The sequence below is a fragment of the Cynocephalus volans genome, chromosome 2 (assembly GCF_027409185.1).
Source record: "Cynocephalus volans isolate mCynVol1 chromosome 2, mCynVol1.pri, whole genome shotgun sequence".
NCBI classification, from domain to species: Eukaryota; Metazoa; Chordata; class Mammalia; order Dermoptera; family Cynocephalidae; genus Cynocephalus; species Cynocephalus volans.
This window is the reverse complement of record NC_084461.1, coordinates 156,813,880-156,837,034: the sequence shown is the minus strand read 5'-3', so window position 1 is coordinate 156,837,034 and position 23,155 is coordinate 156,813,880. Positions and strand designations below refer to the sequence as shown.

The 23,155-nt window shown below is 52.1% G+C and overlaps 1 protein-coding gene across 1 annotated transcript; it reads right to left on the bottom strand.

Moving 5' to 3' along the window:
- Positions 1-2,365: 2,365 nt before the first annotated feature.
- On the bottom strand, positions 2,366-22,772 carry CDHR2 (cadherin related family member 2). Its single transcript, XM_063087682.1, has 30 exons — positions 22,721-22,772; positions 22,374-22,445; positions 20,742-20,881; positions 20,553-20,598; positions 19,317-19,411; positions 17,430-17,519; positions 16,576-16,701; positions 16,356-16,502; positions 16,203-16,278; positions 15,987-16,102; positions 15,633-15,866; positions 14,143-14,298; positions 13,898-14,059; positions 13,562-13,623; positions 13,054-13,297; positions 10,723-10,962; positions 8,778-8,847; positions 8,012-8,617; positions 7,069-7,140; positions 6,611-6,660; positions 4,986-5,137; positions 4,740-4,848; positions 4,558-4,646; positions 4,042-4,110; positions 3,857-3,934; positions 3,698-3,758; positions 3,493-3,617; positions 2,840-2,953; positions 2,678-2,758; positions 2,366-2,441 (listed from the first exon to the last, which is right to left on the bottom strand). The coding sequence occupies exons 1-30, from the start codon at positions 22,770-22,772 to the stop codon at positions 2,366-2,368; spliced, it is 3,810 nt and encodes a 1,269-aa protein (XP_062943752.1).
- Positions 22,773-23,155: the final 383 nt, after the last annotated feature.

The following is a 23,155-nucleotide window of genomic DNA, read 5'->3' as shown; positions in this document are numbered from 1 at the left end:
AGAAGCTGAAGCTCAGAGGGCCCTCCTGGCCAGGAAGGGGCACAGCAGGGTTTGGATCACTAGTCTTACTGGCTCTAAAGCCTGTCCATGGTGTGATGCTGCCACTGGTTGAATTTGGTGTCTCTTTGTGCCACTCTCAGAGTGACCCATCACACCCAGGGTTCTACCTACAGTTCTTCATGGCATATGCTCACTCATCCCTCATGCCCTTCCTCATCCCCCTTCCCACGTGACATGAGCACACTCACACACGCACCCTCCTGTGGGACAACCAGGTCCCCAGGCTCAACTACTCTGCTATAGAGACACCCACAGAGCCAGAACCCCAAGGGCACTCCAAAGGCTTTTCCCAGACTGGGGGTGCTCTGGCCCCTGGTAAACAGTGGAACATCTGAGGGGCCCCAGAAGGGCTAAACATTCTGCCCATGCTCCTCAGAGCCCTCATCATGAACCCCAGGTGGGCAGCTGTTGGCACAATGCCACCCAGGATAAGGTGACTTGGAGACCAGAGACCTAGGTTCTGGTCTGTTCCTGCCCTGCAAGCCATCCGACCTTGAGCGGGACAGCACCCCTTTCTGGGCATCATTTTCCCTATTGGCTACTTGGAAAGGTTGGATTGGATGATCTCTCAGGTCACTCTTGACTTCCACACAAACGTTTACAGAGCTCTTGGACAAGTCACAGAACCAAGGGATTCATGGGAAAAGGCCCCACCTGTGTCCTGCCTCCCCAACCCCCCAGCCGAGGGAGAGGAGGGGGTGGGTAGCTCCCAAGAACACCCCATGGCCTCCTAGGCCTGCCCAGAGACTCCCAAGGCCCACTCACTGCTGCAGGAGAGGGGGTGGAGCCTCAAGCAGCTTCTCAGAAATATAGCAATCCCCTGACCTCCCAGGACAGAGTCTCAGCTCTTTTTTGGCTTTGAAGGCTTTCTGTGACCTGGCCCCCTCCATCTCCAGACCCTTCTCTCAGAGCTCCTTGCCCCTCCCCAGCCCACAGGCCCAGCCCTAACGTGGGAGCCCCTGACTCCTTTCCCATCTAGGTCAGCATTGGCCTCTTCGGGGCCACAAACTCTGGCAGGCAAGGCTGTTCCCTTCTGCCTCAGTTCCCCTAGACGGGTTCATTGGAGTTTTTGCTTCAAACCACCTCAGAGATGAGCCACCCACCCAGAGGCCTCCAGCCCTGCCTGGCCACCTGGCCACCACAGTCCCCATCCTTAGGGGCCCACCTGGGAGCCTCTATACCAGATTCCCTGTAGCATGTTACACCAGACTCCATGTGCGACATTCTGGTGTTTTAAAGCCCAAGAGAGGCTTTGGTTGACCAAATCTTTGCATGTAGAGTCCTCGAGGGAAAATAAATACTAAAGCATGAGAGCAGGCTGGGAGCTTTGGAGGGCAGGGACCAGGTTGAGCTCAGGACTCAGAAGAGGGGTGGATGTGGGTGGATGGTAGGTGAATACCTCCCCCACCCGTACACAGAATCTCAGACTATTACAACTCAAATGGGCCTTGGAGAGATTCTACTGCAATGGTGGTTTTCAAAGTGGGAAGGAGAGAGGGTAGTTTCTTCTGCTTCTGGAGACCCGCTCCTCCAGGTAGACGAACCCCCTGCCCCCAGCCCCCCTGCAGCCCACTCACCTACTCCAGTGGTTCTCAATCCTGCCTGCATGAGAATGCCCTAGGAAGCCTTTACAACATATCCATGCCCAGGCTCCACCCAGACCATTGGAATCAGAACCTCTTGGTGTCACCCGGGCTTCAGTATTTATTTATTTTTCTCTTTGAGGCTGGCTGGTATGGGGATCCAAATAGGCATCAATATTTTTAAAGAGTTTCTATGGTGATTCTAAACAGCAGCCCAGGCTATGAACTCTCCGTCTCATCTAACCAACTAACCTATTTAACTATTACTCATTTGAGGCCACCTTCTCTCCTTTGCTGGGCTATGTTCATTCATCTCAGGGCCACTTCCCTGTGCTCACCATCTGTTGTATAAAAGCTATAAAGGGACAGTCAGGCTTTTCGGCATTTGCTTTGTGCAGGTGGTTTTTATGCCCACTCTTATTCAATCCTCACCACAGCCCTGCACGGGTAATGTTCTGATCCCCATTTACAGATGGGAAAACTGAGAACCAGAGGCAAGAAGTCATCCACCCAGGTTCCCATAGTGAACGAGTGAAGGAGCAAGGATTGGACGCCCTATTCCAAAGCCATAAGGCTCCCTAGGGCCTGGTGCAGAGAAGCGAGGCTGCTCCTGCCCATGTCAGCAGCTGGTCCCTCCAGCTGTGTCCTGAACCCTGCCCCTCCCAAGTCAGAAGCCCCAGGCACCAAATCATCCCCCATCTTACCTTGATTTCCTGACTGTTCTAGTCCCCACTGCTGTCGGCAGTGTCCATAGATTTGTTGCCCAGGTCCACACAGTTGTTATCTAGGGAGTTGAGGCTGTGGGAGAGGTGATGAAACTCAGGTTGTTGGCAGGTCCAGTCCTCCCTGTCTGTAGCCAAACACCATGACCACTACCTCCACTGCCACCACCACCAGCAACAACAACCATCACCACCATCATCGCCCCCAGCACCAGCACCAGCACCAGCACCACCACCACCACCATGCCATTATCATCACCACCACCACCACTACCTCTGCCAACTAGCCTGGCTGTGGGGGACACTGCTCACCTGGCGTGGTCCATGTCGCTGGAGGAGGAAAGGTATACCAAGTCCAGGTCCTCAGTGGAGAGGTTCAGCATGGGGTTAGCCCTGGACAGAAGGCTCAGTAAAGTGGCCATGGCCTTCAGCCACCCCACAAGGTCTCTTACCCACTTTCTGACCCCCGCTCACCGCTCAGTGTTATACATGTTAGTCCCGGGGATGGCGGGGGCTGAGGCCACCACCCCTGCCACTGTCTTCCGGGCCTCCTTGGCAGCCTTCATAGCCCAAAGCTTCCGGTGGTAGCTGTGGGGAACCAGGAGGGGGTCACACCTTCACTGTACACCCACCGTGTGCGCAGTGGAGGCTGTGAGAGTATGGCTTCACAATGGTCCTGGCAGGCGAGAGTGTGAGGCTCCGTTTTACAGAGGGTAGAAGTAAGAGCCAGAGAAAAAAAGTGTTTTGCCAAAGGCCACACAGACAGCCAGTGTCGAGGTCTGGAATCAAACCCAGATACGGCTGCTGCCTCTATACGGGTTGGAAAGGGAAAAAGCAGCAGCACTTATTACGTGTGTAGTATGTGCCAGACATCTTGCTGGGAGTGAGATGCACATTGCTTCCTTTAGTGCACTGATGAAGCTAGTGGCATGCCCACTCTGCAGATGTGGAAACTGACGCTCAGGGAGAGGAGGTGACTTGCCCAAGAACTTACAACGGGTCGCTGGGGATTGAATGCACATACACCTGATACATAAACCCAAACTCTTTCTGCCACCCTCCACCCCATGTCCTAGGTGGTAGGGGACGGGGAGAGCTGGAGATGGGGTTGGTGGTGGGAGCAGCACCTCTTTCGCATACACACAATGGCCATGGTCATGATCACAAGGACCAGCAGCAAAAGCGCTCCCAATCCTATGATGATGCCGATGAGTGTATTCGGCAGGTCTGACTCCTGGCTCTCCTGGGAGCCCTGGAGAAGAAGGAGTGGGAGGCAGGCTGTGGGGTCAACATCCCCCGCTCCCCCGTTACCTCCACCCTGCCCACACTCACCAGCACCACCAGCCCCAGCTGCAGCAGCCTTGTCAGGGAATCCTGGTCATTCCGGATCATCCTGGCCACAGAATCCCACTCAGGCCCAAGAGACATTGGCACCCCCACCCCTGGCTTCCTTCTCACCATCCTGCCCACCCCAGGGGCAGCCCCACTCACACACTCAGGTCATTAAGTGTCAGGGCCGACCCATTGGAGAAGACAAAGTAGGCATCGACGTAGGATTGGGCTCGGGTCCTGGAATGGGGCAGGTTTGGGGAGTCAGCAGCCCAGCCCCTCCCTGCAGGCCCCTCCTGCTGCTGCTTCTCCTCTTCATTCCAACCACCAGGCCTTTGGGCACTCACTGAGCTTTGAATTCTATGTCCTGAATGTTCACAACGTAAACCGTAGTCCTGGTTGCCTGGGTGAGAACCCTGCAAAGGGGGCAGGAGTCAAAGAGGCCTAGGTTAGAAGCCTGTGGCCACACTTCTGCCAGTGGAATTAGGAATTGTGTGAATGAGAGAGAGGCACCTCCTTTGGACACCTCTGTTGGCTAAGTAGGTAGCACCCCTGTGAAAATTAAAAAAGGAAACACCTTCCTCTGGGGCTAGGTTTATAGCTCAGCAAGCAGAATGCCCTTGTGCAGTACACAGCCTTCACAACTGCACATGGCAGTCCCATTTAGGCCTCTCTCTGCCCTTGGCTTGTCATGGGCTTGTGGGGGCATGCAGAAAGGTGGTACAGGTACAGGGTCAAAGACAGGGACAAGGTCAAGTGTGGATCAGGGACAGGGTTGAGAGACGTTCCATCCAGGTCCTGTCAGGGACCAGCCTCCTAAGGCCTGTTCATCTCAAAGTCCCTTCCTGAACTCCTGGACTTACGCTTTAATTTCTGTAATGTCTGCGCCCACCTCCTCCTTGTGCATGGAGAACTGCAGCCGAACGCGGTAACTCTGGTCCACAGTGAAGAGCTGGGAGAGTAGGGTATGGGGGCAGATGAGGCACTGGGGACCCAGGGGGCTGGCAGAGGGCACTGGGGGCCGGAGGCAGGGACTGACACTCACATTCAGGGTGATTTGAGCTTCCTGGGCAGGACCCATGGAAGGTCTGTCCTGGGCCTGGACTGTCACTTGATAGGTGCCTTGTAGAGTGGAATCAAGGTTGGTCACCAGCCTATGGAATGTGAGAGGCTCAGTCTCAGAACCCAAGCTGGAGTCCTCTGGGACCCACGTGTACACCTCCCAGGATGGGGGACTCCTTGCCTTGAAGCCCCCACCCCCAACCTCTACCCAGGGGCTGCCTGCAGTTACTCAATGTTGCCAATAAACACTTTGGCCTCTGAGGAGGTGGAGATCCGGAAAAAGCCCTGGAAAGGGGTCGTGGCCCCGTCCTTAGAGATGAAATCCACTTGGAGGATGGAGAACAGGATGGCGCCATTGTTCCCTGAGTCATTGTCTCTGGCCTAGGAGCAAGAGTGGACAACATCTGGGGACCAGGCCAGGCAACCCTCCATCCCTAGCAGGAATCAAAGGCTAGAATGGCCTGAGAGGCTGGTCTCCGTAATCTCTATTGGCCTTCCCGAGGCTACCCCAAATAAGCAAATGCTTTAAACAAACAATGTACACGTTCTGCAAATCCAGGTTTGGACAAGTCCCTGTCCCTGCTCTTGTCCCCCCAACTCAACAAATCATTCCCCAAAGTCATTCCTATGTGGAAATCCTACCCTGTTCCTCACCTCCCCAACTGTCAGGCACGCACACACACACACACACTCACCCACACTCACAGGCATAGGAACGCTCAGATTTCATTCAGTGCTTAGTAATGTGAGTATGAATTCCCCTAGAGGACCAAACAAGTGAAGAAGGGAGCACAAATACTTCCATTCGTTGTAGTGCCTTTTAGAGAAAAACATCACCGACCCACAGAGCCGTGAGTCCACTGGCGCTACTGTTCAGGGTGAGGCCAAAGCTGGTGTTTAAGTTTCAAAAAGAAGTCAATTTAGAAACAGTTGTTTAAAGTCATGGATAAATTCATGACATTGGAATGCAATTGTCTGAAGACTGGAAAACTGACCATTTTAAGGCTTGGAAAAAACCTAGAGAGGGAGAATTACTATCTGCATGTTACAAGAGGAAACTGAGTGTGTGAGAGAGAAGCTGTCCCAAGGGCACACTCAGTTCTAAAAGTGGAAGACCTGTCCATCTTCCATACCCATGTCCTTTCCACAGCTTAGGAAGTAGCACCCAGATACCACTTGCCAGAACTGCCAGCTTCTCATCAAGGAGGGAAACTGAGTCCCAAGGAGGCATGGCAGCTCTCTAGGTCAGTAAGAGGCCCAGCCTCTTGGAGGCCTCACCCCCACTTGGCATAGCCACTGCTCCCTAATAAACACACTCACATATAATATCATAAAAAATTGAAAGCATTTTTATAATTTTGTTCTGAAAATTATTTAACTATAAGGAACTCATTCAATTTATAATTGGTTATGATTTCTCTGTGATACTCAAGAATTCTGATATAGTGAGAAAAATCTAGCCTGCAAGTGGGATTTATTATCACAAAATTTTTATGAGTATTAAATTTAATAATTAATAAGGTTTGGGACTGGTCAGTTAGCTCAGTTTGTAAGAACTCAGTGCCATAACACCAAGGTCAAGGGTTCAGATTCCCATACTGGCCAGCCACCATAAAAAAACAACAATTAGTAAAGTTTGATCATATTGATTAGGCAGGTGTTTGTTTCCATTCTGGGGTTTCTTTTTTCTTTTCCTTTTTTAAATTTTTAAAATTTTTCTGGGATTTTCTTTTATAAATGTTGGAGCACATACATTACCTTTCTAGGTTGAAATGTTTTGGAGGTAACTGAGAACCTTAGCCCTGTGTCCCCTGGGACTAATGTGATCAACAAAGGCTGGAGCCAAGGACTTACCTGGACAGAAGCCACCTTTTGGCCAGGTATCACAATTTCTGGGATGATCACTATAGGTATGGACAGGAAGGGGGTGAGTAGGGTCAGGGAAGTGCCCACCTGGTCCAAGACTGGCCACAAGCCCAGCTCTATGCTCATCCCCCTAAACCCACCCACACCTCTCTACCAAAAGAGACCCCCATTACAGCTACCTCTGGGCCAGTAGTTCACCTCCCCTTGTACAGATGGGGAAACTGAGGCCCAGAGAGGAAGGGCCTAGCCCAGAGCCAGACATAGGTGGAGCAGAGCTGGAATGAAAACCCAGATGTTCCCTTCTGTTGCAAAAATTAGAAGCCTTCCTCCCTTTCTAAGGACACCCCTTGGGGCCTGAGGAGGATCTATGTGGTTATCCAAGGGTGGTCCCCATGGAACAGGATGTGTATGGGTGTGGCAGGGAGATGACCAGGGTTGCTGCTTACCAAAAGTCTTATCCTCAGGGAGAAAATAGGGTGCATTGTCATTCACATCCTCAATGGTAATGGGGAGGCTTCCTAGGGAGACAAGGTCAACTGGCTGTGGGCTCTGGGCAAAAGCCTGACCCAAAGAGCCTGGCCCTATAGCCTCCCTCCCATGCATCATCTCTGCTCAGTCCTCTCCCCTGCTCCTGACTCGGGATGCCCACTCAGTCTTCTCTGGCCTGTGTAGGAGGGAGTATCACCCCCAAGCCTCAGAGAGGGTAAGCAGCTTATCAAAGTCAGGAGTGATGGGCCAGGACTGGGCCCAACCTAGTAATATCTCACCTGACCGTGACATTATACTAACACTTTCTAACTGTGTAAACTGGTTATTACTTATTTATTTATTTATTATTTGGTGGCTAGCCAGTACAGGAATCTGAACCCTTGACCTTGGTATTATAACACTGCTCTCTAACCAACTGAGCTATAAAATTGGATAGGGATCACCTACCTAATGGGTCATGTGGGAGTAAAGTGAGGAAATGCTGACAAGGTGCCTGGCATAGTTCTTGGCAGTTGTAAGGACATAATACATGCTAGCTATTAATATGGTTATTATTGCTATTTGGTGTCAGAAGTGGGATAATGTCTGTCTCTGAAGTGTGCTTTTTCTTTTATACTGCCTTGAAAACTAATAGCATTAATTAGGTGCTTACTATATGCAAGGCACTGCACTAAACACCTACATGCATGTCTCATTTAATCTTCACAGGCAAACTACTACTCAACTCCGCTGGACAGATGGGGAAACTGAAGCTTAGACAGGGGTTGGGGCTTTCACAGTGATACAACTGGGAAGGGCTGGAGCCAGAATATGAACCCAGACCTTGTGGGTCCCAGCCCAGGGCTCTTTCCCACAGCCCCTAACTGCAGTCTGCTAGGCCCTGAGGCCAGGCTACCTTACCATTGTCACTGTAGGCATGGAAGCTGGGATCCGTGTTGAGGTCATAGGCCCTCATGACCAGCGTGACCAGGTCACAGGCCTCGTAGTCGATGGCCTCACTCTGATTGATGTACACAGAGCCATTGGCCACCACAGAGAACCAGCCATAGCACAGGCTGCCCACATCAACCCCAGCCTTGGTACAGATGACATTCACAAGCTGTATCTCCAGCTGGGCATCAGTATCCACATCCCAGGCAATCACCTCAGCAACCTGGCCTTGCTGTGAGCCATTCTCAGCCACATGGACACCCTGGAGCGAGGCTGAGTCCAGGGTAGGTGGCTCATCGTTCACGTCCTCCACAGCCACGTGGACTCCTACTGTGGCCTCACCCCCTTGTGGGTCTGGGTTCTCAGCACTCACTGTCAGATCAAAGAAAGCCTGCACCTCATAGTCCAGGCTCACGTCTGAGGGCAGCTGGAGGAGGCATTCAGCCCGCCCAGACCCCAGCACTGAGCCTCGGAGGATGAAGTTGTTGGCACCACTTCCTGACAGGATAAAGCTGATGCGGTTGTTGGCTTCTGTCTGGTCTGCATCCTGGGCCACCACCACACCCACCAGCATTCCTGTGGACAAGAGGCAGAGCTTGGAGCGACCCCTGGCCCCAACCACTGGAAGCCTCCTCCGTACCCACCTCTTCTGGGCATTCCAGGCCTGCCTTGTGAGGGGTGAGAAGCCTTACTGGGCCCCAGCCCCAGCATCCAGCCTGGCCCAGAGAGGACTTACCTGGATCCCTCTCCTTCACCTGGAAGTTGTAGCTGGACTGGTTGAAGACGGGCAGGTTATCGTTGATGTCCTGCAGGCAAAGGAAGGTCTGAGTCCCAAGAGTCCACCCTCCCCAGAGCCATTCTGAGAAGCCAACAATTCCTCCACCCCAAGTCAAGGAAGCTGTACCCATGTCTCCTCAGACTGCACTGCCCACTTCCCAAATGAGGAAACTGCTTTTGAGAGGAGGAATTTTCCCAGGTCACGCATCTGGGTCTCAGGGGCATATGTAGGGATTCTGCAGTTACTTATACATGGTCAGGAAGCTCCACCTCCTTCCTGTTCTTCTGACCACAGCTCAGGTCTGTTTTAGACCCTGCCTTCTGGAAGGAAGATGTCAGGTCCCGTCTTCATCTCTGTCTAGCCCAGCTTGACCCATCATCTCTTGGATTTATTGTGTTGCCACCAAAACCATTATGTATTCACAAAGGCAGTCCAAACTTTCCTTGGCCCCACTTCCCTCCTGTCCCTCCTGTACTCAATTGGCCCCATGACAGTAGCTCTGTGCTCAGGCAGAGCTGGACTCTGGGGACCTGTGAGGGCTTAGACCTAGTCCTGCCCTCAGATGCCAGATGTTTTCTGTTCTCACCTTCCCTCACCAGCCCTGACCCCACCGTGCACAGCCGGAGCCCTCTCGACTGTTGTCACAGCATGGAGGCAACTCTGCCTTCCTCTTTCTCCCCTAACACTGGCGTGTGCTTGGGGGACACCCTTGAGTGCTTCAGCCCTTCCTGGATCTGCCTGCAGGTGGGTGACATTATAGGCGTCTGCTTTGGCTTTAGACTTTTTCCAAATAACCATAGAATGGACATCTCAGAGAACAAAGCTCTCTCCCTTAACTAGATATGTTTTCCGATAGTGATTTTCTAGAAAAGGCATTACTGGCTCCATGCACATGACCCACTGCATTCTCAAGGCTGTCCTCACCCACAGGAGTGGATAAGAGTACAGCTGAGTCACATTCTGCTCTACTTTTGACTCCTGTGGGACCTTGACCTCTCTGGGCCTCAATGTCCTCATCTGAAAAATGGGGTAGTAGTCCTCTCTCAAGGGGCAGTTGTGAGGACTGGTTTGTGGGGGTGAAGGAACCTGCTCACTCAATAAATGCAATTCTGCTTTCTTCCTTCTTTGTGGTCCACCCCCACCCCAAGGACAGCCAACAAGTCCTAATTCTGCTTCTGTTTCTCCATTTTCTCCATTCTGGTAGGAATGTGGTGCATCCCAGCCCAGTGGGACACAGGGCTGCTGTGTGCAGTGGTGCAGGCTGTGCACTGCATAACCTTAGGGGGTGCCATCCACACCATGAACATTGTAGAGGTACACATTTGTTACAACACTTTTCTACAGGAAGGTGCCTTGTGGGCTTGTGGCAGCCTTATAATCAGACCAACTGGTCTCCAAACCCCCTTCGGCAACCATAGGCAAGCTACTGAACCTCTTGGTGCCTGTTTGGTGATCAATAAAATGGCATACAGTAGACATTATCAATGCTGATCTTCACTCCTTCTCTTTGTCTTTCAGTGGTGGCGGTAGATGGAAGGCTTCAGGTAGAACTTTGCAAATGACGGTATTCACTGAGGACCTTCTACAGTCAGGCACTCTTTGAAGCACTTTCTGTTAATTAGCTCACTTAATCTTTATGCCGTTTTTATCCCCATTTTACAGATGAGGAATTTGAGGGCACAGGAAGGTTAAGTAATTGCCTAGGGCCGCACAACTGGTGAGCCAGGATTCTAATCCGGGCAGCCTGGCTGCAGAAGTCTCCCACCCACCATATTGCAAAGGGCAGAAATGTGACTCGAATTGGGGGCATGGGGGTGGCCACCTGCTTGGGAGTCCCCACCCCAGGACCAGCAGGCTGTCAGGCCCATCCTGGCATGCTGCCCCAAGCTGAGCCACGCCTTACCTCCACATTGATGGTGACATTGACTTCAGTGCTAAGGACAGGCACACCATAGTCAGCCACGAGCACGGTCAGCACAATGCGGCCCCCCAGGGCAGGCTCGATGGCCTCTCGGTCTAGGGGTCTCAGGTTTCTGAGGAGCCCTATGTTGGGGTCCACTGAGAAGTTATGGTTGTAGGGGCCAGGCTGCAGGCTGAAGAACAGATGGCTGTTGTTGGTGCCTGGCTCGTCACTGTCATAAGCCTGTGCAGAGAGGCATGGGTCAGGCATCAGCCATCAGGTGCTCCCCAGCTTCCCAGCCCCTCCCCTGTAACCTGACCTCCCCCTCCAGCGTTGGCCCACATGGCCAGCAATTGTGTAGCAATTGTGTCTGGGGCCAGTGAGATGCTGGTCAATCTCTCAGCCCAGTCTCCCTTCTAAGAGGCTCAGATCAACAGCTTGCAGGAGCTTAAATATTGAGGTCATTCATTCATCTCACAAATGTTTACTGTGTGCCTACAACATGCCTGGCCCTGTTCTAGGCACAGGGAATAGAGCTGTAATCGACAGTCTCTTATGGAGCCAATATTCTAGTGGGAGTGAACACGGGGGCAGCATATTACAGACACTCAAAAAAATTTTAAAAACACATAAAATAAGTGTGAAGCCCCCCAAAAGATTCTGATTTTCCCATGATGACTACTTCAGTGCTATATTTTTTAAAATAGCTGATTCTTCACCTAATTGTGTGTGTGTGTGTGTGTGTGTGTGTGTGTGTGTGTGTGTGTGTATGTTTCTGTTCTGCCAGAGCCCTGAACATGTGCTTGGTTTGCCTTTGGGATGAACCAGCATGGACAACACAACAGGTTCTTCTGTGCCACTGGGCCTTTGCACAAGCTGCTCCCTCACCGGGAATGACCTCTGTGCCTTCTCTGCCTGACTCTGGGCCAGGCTGGTGACTCCTTTGGGCCTCTACAAGCCCTGTGTTACCTTCAACATAGCACAGGTGACACCATTGAGTAACTGTCTGGTGCCCTCCTCCCAAACGAGAGCTGCCCAGGGACAGGAATTATGGTGGATTCATCTCTGAGAACCCAGGGCCCAGCAAAAAACCTGGTGCATAGTAGGTGCTTAGCAAGTGTGGCTTTGAATCCAGTGCTGGGCTCCTCTGATTCAGAACCAATTTTTTCCCCTTCCTCCCTGCCCATTCCCCACCGTCAATTCTTTCATTTAGTTCTGTTGGAAACTTATTTGCTAAAAGCACCCTCAGTAAGCAGCCAGAGATGGTTTTTCCAAAAGCCTGACTCTGTCTGTTCATCCCTTGGTGCTCTGAACTCAGGCCAGTTAATTCTTCAAGCATTTCCTGGGGCTCATGCTGGGTACCACATTTACAGCAGCAAATCTGAAATGCTCCTGCCCCAAGGAGCTCACAGGCCAGGGTGAGAAGTATTCTCCTTGATAGAGGAAGGAGAAAAGGCCCAGGTTTCAGGGCCAGGGTGGTCTGGACTGCAGCCCCATCACCTCCACTAACTAGCTGTGCAACCACAGAAAAGTCACTTAACCTTACTAAGCCTTAGTTTTCTCCTATAAAATGGGAACCATTAGAGCATCTGCTTTGCAAGTTGGTCAGGAGATCAGGGATGGGAACATGCTCTGGAAACCACACAGTCCCAGAAAGATGGGAGAACTCTGTGACCACAGGTTGTCATTTTGAGCACCAAGTTTCTTACTTCTCACAAGACCCCTTTTCAGCTGCCTCGGGAGAGAAGCTTCTGAACCCCTTAGGACCAGCAGAGGAGCCCCTCCCCAGGGTTTCTCTGGAGCCACTAATGGGTTTCTATCTCATAAACTCTGTAAATCCAAACACTGATCTCATTTCCTTTTTTGCTTTGGCCATAGGAAGCTCAGAACCAAATCTGCAGCCCACTCCTAGCAATTGTGTGTATCTGGGTTCTAGCTCTTCTTTTGTGCTCTTTAACAATGCTATCCTGATTTTCTCTTTTTTCTTATTTCTTCCATATTTTTATCTTATTTTTTACCTAAGCTACCTCAAATCCTTTTTGGAATGTGGCAGGGGTGTGAGTGAAAAAGAAAAATATGTTTTTGAGGGCTGGCTCTGTGCCAGGCCTTGTGCTGACCACTTTATATGCATTATCTCATTATTCTCCAGTTACCCTCTGAATAAGTGCTATGATTGTCTTCATTTTCTGAAGCAGAAGCAGAGGCCCAGAGAAAGTGAGTGACTTTCTCAGGGCTGTAAAGGAGAGCCCAGACTCCACCCAAGGCCACTTGACCACAGAGCCGGGCTTGGTCCCCTCCCCCTGCCTTGCCCTCCAGGTCCAGGCTGGCTCACACCTGAATGGTCACAGAGACATTGTCCTTCTCCTCCTCAACAAACATGTTGTAGGAGCCGCTGACCACGGGTGCATTGTCGTTGACGTCTAGCAGGTGGATCTGCAGCGTGGTGGTGGTCGACAGGCCCCCACCGTCTGTGGCCTGCAGCATCAGGCTGTACTCAGCCTGCGTCTCCCGATCCAGCAGCTCCCCATTTTTCACCGTCACTGTCCCTGAGACTGGATCGACCTCAAAGAGGTTTGCCCTGCTCAGTGTGGCCAGAGTTAGCAAACAAAAATACAGAATGCTCACTTCAATTTGAGTTCCAGATAAACAATGTCAAGTATTTCAGTATGCCCCATACCATATTTGCAACATATTTATTCTACAAAAAAAATTCATTATTATTCTGAAATTGATGTGTAACTGAACGCTCTGTATTTTCTCCAGCTACCCTAGCCCCATGGCAAGGCAGAGGTGGGCCTGGGCCCTGCTCGCCCACTGCCCACTGCCCACCCTAAGACCTTACCCAACTCCTGGGAGCAGGCTGTAGGTGATGCAGCCCCACTCACCCGTGTCTGGGTCTGTGGCCTGTGAAGCAAAGAGATGGCGGGACACTGTTGAGGCAGTGGCACTTACTGCCAACCATGCAATTTGTGGAGACAGGGCTGTCATGCTTCCTGACACAAAGGAAACACCCCCACACAAGGATTCACACATAGACACCACACACACACCCACACCCTCACACACGTATGCACGCTTGCTGGAACCAATGACATCAGGTGATAGAGACTCCAGTCCCCAAGTCTGCCCTTCTCTGTGTCTCCCTCCTGGACCACCCAGCCATGTCCACATCACTTACTTGGATGCTGTGGGTGACCACAGAGCCGGTAGCACTGTGTTCCAACACACTGAGGACATACAAGGCCTGGGGGAATGTGGGCCTGTGGTCATTGACGTCTCTAAGGTGGATAGTCACTGTGGCAATGGAGGAGTACTGGCTGACTGAGTCTGTGGCCACGACCTGAGGACAGGGGAGGAGGCAGCAGCATTGGGGTCCCAGCACCCCGTGGCCTCTGCTCCCCAGCGCCCTGGAGTGCCCCTCACCTGCACCAGCATCACCGGCTGAACCTCATAGTCCACGAGCGCCGACGCCCTCACCAGCACCTGCACATCCACTGAGCCCGCTGCCCTCTCAGGGGAAACGCTGAAGTTTTCTGCATTAGGGCCCCCCAGGGACAGGAAGAAGGTGCCGTTGCTGCCCTGTAAAGGTGGGCTGTTATATTAGAGACCCTGTCCCCTACACCTTTCACCCAATCTCCAGCCTCAGCCTCCTGCCTCAAGAAGCCCAGCCCCATGAGGTCCCACGAGAGGGGGATTCTCAAAATATGGGAGCAAGAGGGCCCAGGAAGCTGGGCTGGTCACAGTCCCTGCAAATGTCGGGTCATGAGAAGAAGATTTCTCTGGGGACTGTGGGTCCTAGGCCTGGGCTGGAGAGGCAGAGCCTGGACACACACCCCTCACTTCCATCGTGCTCTTACCAGCCTTCCTCACCAGCCACCTCTGCCTACGCCAACACCAAACACCACCCAACACCCAGCGCCCTGTTACTTGATGCCATCCTGTGGTCAACACCAGCCACCAGCTCGACACACCCACCAAGCCAACGTCATCCAACGCCATCCTCCAGTCAACGTTTTGTACCAACTCACTATCACCTAAAACTACCAAACACCTTCTGTAGTGGATTGAATCATGTCCCCTGAAACTCACTGAAGCTTGAGTTGTGTCCCCCAAGTTTTACATATTAGAAACAGCCCCCATGGTGACCATTAAGAGGGTGGGAAATCCTATTATGGTAATTGAAAGGTGGAGCCTTGAAGAGGTGATTGGATTGTAGGACCGTGCAGTAGTGAATGGATTAAAAATGGTGGTCAGGGGCGTGGTTCTGAGGGCTTTAGAAGAAGAGAGAAGAAAGTCTCTCTCTTGCTCTCTCTGCTCTGCCATTTTCACAATGTGATACTCTGCCAATACTGTCACCACCAGCAAGACATTCACCAGCTGTGTTACCTGGACTTTGGACGTCCCAGCCTCAGAAACTGTAAGCGATAAATTTCATTTTCTTTATACAATACCCAGCTCCATGTATTTTGTTATGAGCAGCAGCAGCGGACTAATACACACCCATAGTTATTGAGCTTTCACTACCGCTCAATCACCCGCCTCTCAACATCCACCTCCATTTAAGAGTGCCCCCAACCTAGGTCCCCCTCAGACCGTTCTGTGCTCACTACTGCCCAGCACCACCCCGTACCAAACCCCACCGCCCATCACTGGCCCCCACTACTCGACCTCGCCAGCCACCCATCACCACCCTCGTCTCAACACTGCCCTTTATGCCGCACCACACAGCATCGCCCTGAACACAACACTACCCACCAGCTCAATGCCACCCAGCATTTCCAAATCTCACCCACCTACCCGCTCTCACCACCACCCACTGATCTGCACCATCACCCGTTACTCACCGCCACGTCACTGCCACCACTCACTCTCCACCTCCTGCCCCAGCCAACCCCCCGTGCCCCTGCGCCTGCCTTGTCGGGGTCGTACACCACTACGGTGAGGTCGTCAGCAGGGATGCGGGCGGAGGCGTGCTCATCCACGTAGCCCGTGAAGTTGACTTGAGCCTCTTGGGGGGTGAAGGTGCAGGCCAGGAGGCTGCAGTTGTAAAACTCAGGTTTGTGGTCATTGACATCTGTCACCCTCAGTGTGATCCATATGCTCACTTTGGCCTCCTGCCCATAGATGTTGAGGTTTGTCTCAGTGGCCTGAGGTACAGAGCAGAGGCCAGGGGGCAGAGGTCAGGGAACTAGGGCTTAGACAGAGTGAGATCAAAGATCAGAGGTTGGGAGTGGGGGCCCAATGGGGGCAGTGGAGCCCCCACTCACCGTGACCTCCAACTGCACCTCCTCCTCCTCCTCCAGCAGCTGCTCACGGTCCAGGGAACCATTGACCCTGATGACCCCATCTGACCCGATGTCAAACCAGCCAGGCCTCGTGGAGTCTGGCAGGGAAGCAGGCAAAACAGCTGCTTCCAGCAGCTCTGACAGAGCCCCCACTCATCCCTTGCCCCAGACCCAGCCTGGGGACACCCCCATTCTCACTGGAGATGCTGTAAGTCACAGGGTCATTGATGCCTTTGTCACTGTCCATGGCCTGCACCTTCAGGACTGAGGTCCCCTGAAAGGAGGCCTGGTCAGTGCCCTGACCCTTCCCCCACCTCTTGTCTCCCGACCCCCTCCAGGCCCCCAGCACACCTGGGCTGCATCCTCAGCCACAGAGGCTGAGTAAAACTCCCTGACAAACTGGGGATCCAGGTCCGGCTGGTCCACCACAGAGATGGACAGGAAGACAGACTGGGAGCACTGGACGGTGAATATGTCGTGGTACAGGCCACCTGAGTCCTGTGGGGAGATGGGCCTTCCATGAGCTGGGGCCGTGGGTCCCAGTGACCCCCCTGCTTGCGCCCCCACTCACACAGGCCTTCAGCTCCAGCTGGTAGAAGGCGCTCTTGTTGTTGTAGCTGAGGCTGCCATTGAGAATGATGGAGCCATTGGCCAGGATCTCAAAGAGATGCTCGCTGTCCTCGGTACTGGGGATAACCTGAGGCAAAGCACATTCGGGCCAGGCTCCCTCAGACAGCCTGACCCCCAGGACCCTGCTCTGAGAGACATGGGGTCCAATCCGAACTCTACCACTGACCAGCCGTGCAATTGTCACCAAGTCACATGACCTCTCTGAGCTTCAGTTTCTGCCTCTGGGAAGTGGGACTTGTGGTCTTGCCTTAATACATTGAAAGGAGGATCCAATGAGATAAGATCTGTATGTGCCAGGTGCACAGCTGGTGCTCCATACATGGAGCTGTCCCTAGCAAATCTGTCATCATGAGAACTGGGTTCACACACCTCTTATTGTCTGGATGGCCTTGGACAATACCCAGGACCTCTCTGAGCCTCGATATCCTCTTCTGTGAAGCCAGGAGTGTGTCAGCCCTTGGTTGATGTGACATTAACTTCTCTCTCTCTCTTTTTTTAATAGATTAGGAGATGTTTGACATTAACTTTCATCAAGGGCCTAGATAGTGCCCAGGCAGGAGGGTGGGAAGAAGGGTCTGGTCTGCAGCAGGCACTCTCCTTAGGCAACTGGGCAAAGTGAGGTTTGGGGGTAGGGTTAGAGGAAGGCTTGGGGACCAGAGCTGGGCCACTGCAGAGTGGCTGTCCTCACCCCAACTCTCAAGGACCCTGTGCGCTGTCTAGGGAAGTGCTGCCCCCTGGTGGCCAGGAGCAGTCAGGACGCATGCCCCACACCCACTCCCTCGCACACTCACACACCTTCTCTATGGAGTACACCACCACGCCTCCCGACCCTGTGTCTTCGTCCACAGCCAGCACGGAGAATACCAGGGAGCCGACTGGCAGGGTCTGTAAGGAGAGCCTCATCACGTATGAGCTCAGATCCATCTCCTCCACTACCTAGTCTGTCCCCACCTTCCTGAGCTTCAGTTTCCTTGACTTACCAGGGGGATTATGTCCCCCTTTCTTTCCCACCTGGGCTGGGCCTCTGAAGTCTCTGGGGATGGGGGTGTGGCAGGAAGCAGAGTCCCCACCCTCCTCCTCTCCCTACGTGGCCTCACCCTGACCTGAGCTGGATTCTGATTTGCAGAACCCTTGTGAACCAGGATGAGGGATCCTACTAGAACCAGCTGACTGTCCCGCTCCCTGCTCCAACATCCGCGTGGGCTCTCTACGGCCTACAGCTGTTGATTTCAAACAACGCCCTGCAGAGGTGGAAGGTTCTTTGGGAGGACTTTCCTCCTGGACTCCTGTTCACACCCTTGCCACTTCCTAATGGTGGCCAAAGAGATCTTTTAAAATCATTAATCAGACCACATCACTCTTGTACTTAAAACTCTCCAAGGGTTCCACATTCAGCCCAGAGTACAGTCTGGACCACTTTCGTGGCCCTCCGCAGGCAGGCCACTGCTCACCTCTCTGACCTCACCCCTCCTCACACTCTACAGTCAGCCACACTGGCCAAACTCATTCCCATCTCAGGAACTTTGCATCTGCTGTTCCCCTGCCTGGAACATCCTTTTCCTGGAGCATCTTGTGTTCTGCTCTTGCCATTCATGTCTCTGTTCAGATGCCACCTACTGAGAGAAACCTTTCCTGACTACTAACCAAAAGCAGCCCCTCTGCAGTCACTTTTTTTCACGTTGCATTGTTTTGTGCTCTTCACAGAGCTCAGTCAACACCACCTGAAATAACGCTGCTAATTTTATGTCTCGATTACTGTCTGTGTTCTTCACTAGGATGTGAGATACAAAGGTGGCAACCAGATCAGTCTTGTTCACAAGGTAACCTCAGCACCTAGGACAGTGCCTAGTACACAGGTGCTCAATCAGAGCCTGTCAAATGACTGACTGGACCTCACCAGCCTCATGTCTGGCCTAGCATAAGGACCCCACCTCAAAGGTTTTTGCAGCCACATCAGTAGTTGTGCTGTGTTTGCTACTCTGTGACCACTGGGAACCATGTCCTTACCCATGTAGTCTAAATGGAACTCCACTTGCTGAGGGGAAGACCTTTGACACAGACCTAGCTAACCAGAGCATTTCATACTCCTAAACTGGTTCAAGGATGGGTTTATGACCCCAAATGAACCACTGAAAGTCAGCCCTGGAGTTTGGGCTGGAACCATTAGGAAAGAGACAGTCTTTCTGTTGAAGTTGCAAAGCTGGTGAGATGCGAGCCTGGAGCTGCTAGGGGACACTTTTATCACCATGTGGGAGAACTGTTCCCCATCCCTCAGGATGAAGGCAACAAGAGAAACAGAGCTGAAGGGTGGAGAGAGACATCTTCTTGATGACATGGTTTGAGTACCTGGATCCAGCCATGCCTGAAGTTAGAGGAACCTCTAAATTTTTCGGATACATAAGAAAGTCAGTGTATGTCTTTACCCACAGAGATCACGGAGAACTTTTTTTTTTCTTTTATAAATGAAAGAATTTCAATCCAATCTGACTGATTGCCAAATGTTGCTGTATCTAATGTTCGTGAGGTTACATCCCCCTGGATTTGGGTCCTGCTGCTGCTCCTTCTAGGGAGCTTTTCCTGATCCTTGATGCCCTGCTGGCTGCCTCTGGTCCTTCACACTCTGAGACATGCTTTGGGATGCCCGCTACGCCCAACCCCCAACCCCCTGAAGGCAGATGTTACCTCACTGATGCTGGAGGAGAATCCAGTGTTCTGGAAAACAGGTGCATTGTCATTTCGGTCCTCCATGATCACCTGCATTTCCTTCTGCACCTGCAGTTGGGAAAGCCCAGGTGAGCCCAGAAACTGTGATTTTAAGTTCCAGAAAAGTTGCAAGTATAGTACAAAGAACTCCTGGTGTCTTTCATCCAGAGCAACTCATTGTTTGGTTTCTCTTTCTCTCTCCATGTGTTTGTGAACCATTTGAAAGTTAGCTGCAGGCATCATTAGGTAATTTTTTTTAAATCTAAAATGTGCCTGTCCTCTTGCAGAAATGTGCATTTTAGCTTTGTTTGCCATAGTCTAAAGCCATGAACAACCTGAGTGTCCATCAGAGGAGACCAGCTAAAGAACCATGGTACATTCCCACAGTGGATACAGACATTACAAGAAACAGGGGACTTGTGTGCACAGACACAGGAAGAGCTCCAAGTGCCATTGTGGAGTGGACAGGCAGCTTTAAGACAGTACATACAGCAGCATCCCATTTGGGTGTCATGCACCAAAATCTTTCCTCCATGGATAGACTGATGCACGTGAACCCTTAGTGAGCAATAGGAAAGAACACAGTTGTGGCAGACACCTCAGTGAGAGTGGACTGGGCAGGGTTGCTTTATCTGCAATTTTTGAAATGCTTACAAAGAGAGTGAGTTCATGAATATTCACGTGATTAAAATGACTTTATTAAATGGTCAGAGTTTACAGAATATGTTAGAGACAAAACCCTGAACTTTCACAGATGCAAGACACAGTGGCATAAGCATGTTATTTAGAAATATGAGCGTAGAGCCCAAAATATTCAGCTGAAGGAGTTGAAAGTGACCTACCGCCTCCAGGTGCCAGGGTGAGGAGGTATTTGACACTTGGTTTTTTAATCAATATTTATATTAATATAAATGGATAACATGATTAATTTTTAGTTCATAATATAAATAATACATTTGTATGTAATCTATAATATAGAAAATATATTTATATAATTAGAATAAATTAATAATACTAAAATCTTGCTAATATTTATGGCAAAAAATGGACAAGTATAATTTTGGTATAAATGAATGTTACATTGTTTGTTTGTTAACTGGGTGCTCTCTGCTTGCTTGAGGTGGGGGACATGGTCAGGAGTGGGCCCTTCTGTCCCCTGCTCTCCCAATCCCCGCACCACACTCCCCTCCACCACTTTCCTACTCACTGGGTTATTCTGGCTGTCGCTCACGGTGATGGTGATGCCGAACCAGTAGAGTGTCTGCAGTGGGCAGAGAGAAGGGGTCCGAGGTGAGCCCTTGCTGGGTGGGAGCACAGGAGACACCCACCCTGAGATACATCCCCCTGGACCCTTCCATCTCCCCCTGCCTCTCTCGGGGCCCCTCCCAGGCTGCTACCCTTTACCTCATAGTCCAGAGCACTGGCTAGCTTTACTTCCCCAGTGGCTGAGGTGACACTGAAGAAGTAGGCATAGGAGCCACTAATCCCATAGGTCAGCGTGTCCTTGTCCATGTCTTCAGCTGCCATCCAGAAGGCCACATCACCTGGAAAGGGGATAGGGGCTGCTCAGGGTGCACGGCCACTCCTATCAGTGCTGGTATAGCCAAGCCGCCTGCGAGGCTGGGCCAGGAGCCTGGCTTCTCTGCACACAAGCTCTGCCTGAAACCTGGGACCGCCCTAGCCCTCAGGGGAGGGCCCTGGCCCCTGTGGTCATGGATACTGGCTGTGGTTGTTGTTACTCTGCACCCAGTCAGAGGCCTTTGGATAACAGCACCCTGAGTTCCTTTGGGGGAATCACCCCAGCTGCACTGGACACAGTGGGGTGGGCTGTCACCCAGGCGCCTCCCCGGCTGGCCCAGCCCATGGGCCTGCCCTCTGGGAATCGGAACACAAGCTTTGCAGAGAGAAGACTAAAAATGGCTGGAATTAATGTATTCCAGCCCAGCGACAGGTGCATACTAGGTGGGGGGCTGCTAAAGACCATGGAGGCACCTGGGCCTGGCCTCTTCTGAGCCTTCCCTTTATCCCAAGAGCTTGCTTGGAGCCTGCCAGGGCACCCCCTTTCTGCTCAAGTTAGCCAAAGAGGTTTCCCCGATGACCTCCCCAGAGCCCTGACCCTTTCAAGTCCTCTCTCCTCAGCCACCCCCTTCCATCGTAGGAAGGCTGTTCATTAGCAAGGGCTTTTTCCATTTTATCAAAATGTGTTTGCCTGGAACTCCCACCCACGTGGCCCTGAGGGCCTCCATGGGCACAGGAGGTGCAGAGCCTGGGACCCACCATACTTTCAGGAGCCCACAAAAATGTTTTGCAAGCAGAAGAAAAAATATGATTTATAATCCAGCCTGCATTGTGTTTGTTTTTGTGCCAATGCAGTCCTAAGATATAATTGAATATGTTTTTCTGGAGAAAGGGGCCCACGAAGGCAAAAGTGCCCACCGCATCACACACCCACCCTGAGGGGCTCACAAATGAGTCTGCCCCCTCTTGAGGGACTGTTTCATGTAAATACTTTTATTTTAAGAGCGAACTTTAGATCACTTCTGTGAATGGAAAACCCACTTGATTTGCCATAGAGAAAAGGAAACTCTACAAATAAAGGCAGAAAAGCAAAGCAGTTATTAACTCCTGTAAAAGGCTCTGAGCCCTCTCTTTCTTTAAAACAAAAAGCAGGTGGGGGGTGGATGAGCAAGTGGAAAGTGGAGAGGGGTAAGAGAAAGAATGTCCCCAAATGCTTTCTTTTGGAGAAATCAGAAAGACTGAAAGAGATGGGAAATGGAGGAGCATTCCAGGGTGAGAGCTGAGGGTGCAGCGCGTGTGAGGCCCGGGCCATGCGACTCACGCCTATGTGCGGACACCGCTCTTCTCTCAAAAGCTGAAGAGGAGAAAAACTTCTGAAACTGAACAAACTCCCTTCAGGCCACCTTTGCCCCATGAGAAGCCGTGGGGCTGCAGGGACGGGCAAGCCGAAAGGGAGCCCCTGGAACCATCCTGTGGGTAAGGGCATGGCACAGTCCAGGCACAGGGACCATTACTCACCCACTGGTAGGTCCTCGGGCACGGTCACTACCGTCATGTTGGACAGGAATGAGGGGGCCGTGTTGGCTGCCGCTGTAGGGACACAGAGACTGGAACATCTGGACGCCCGTACAAAGCCTGATCCCCCGCTGCTCCCCAGGGAGCCCACACCAATTCTTAGTGCCGACCTTTAGCCCAGATCCCCCACCCAGGGCCTGGATTCCTCCCCAGGCCCCCCCAGGGCAGCCAAGCACAGGACCTGGTTGGAGGAGCTGGGTATTTGCTGATGAGGGATCACCCTGCCTTCTGGAGGGTCCTGCTGGGTCCCCAGTTTAGTGCTGCTATGGTGGGGGAGGGGAGGCACTCACCAGACAACACAAGGGCTGGAAGCAGGAAGCAGCACAACCATGGCTGCCCCATCACACCTGGAGGGACGAGACAGGAAAGGGACACCTGGACCCATGTCCCCCTCCTTTTGTCAGACCCCATCTGCCTGGGTCTGACCTGACCCCAGCCCACCTACAACCATGGCTCAGTAGTTCTCACCCAGGGCCTCTGTCACGCTCTATCCATTTTCCAGATGCTCCAGGGTGGGGAGCCAAGAGGGGAACTGGGGAGGTGGACCAGGTAGCTGAACCTGAACTTGACCCCAGAATTCAGCACTCCCTCTGTGCCAGGCACTGCTCCAGGCAGACTACATGTGTGATCCCATTATTCCTACAACTGTGAGGTGGCTGTTAAGAAACCGAGGCTGAGAGTTGACAGGGTTTGCCTGAGGCCACACAGAGAATCAATGACAAGAC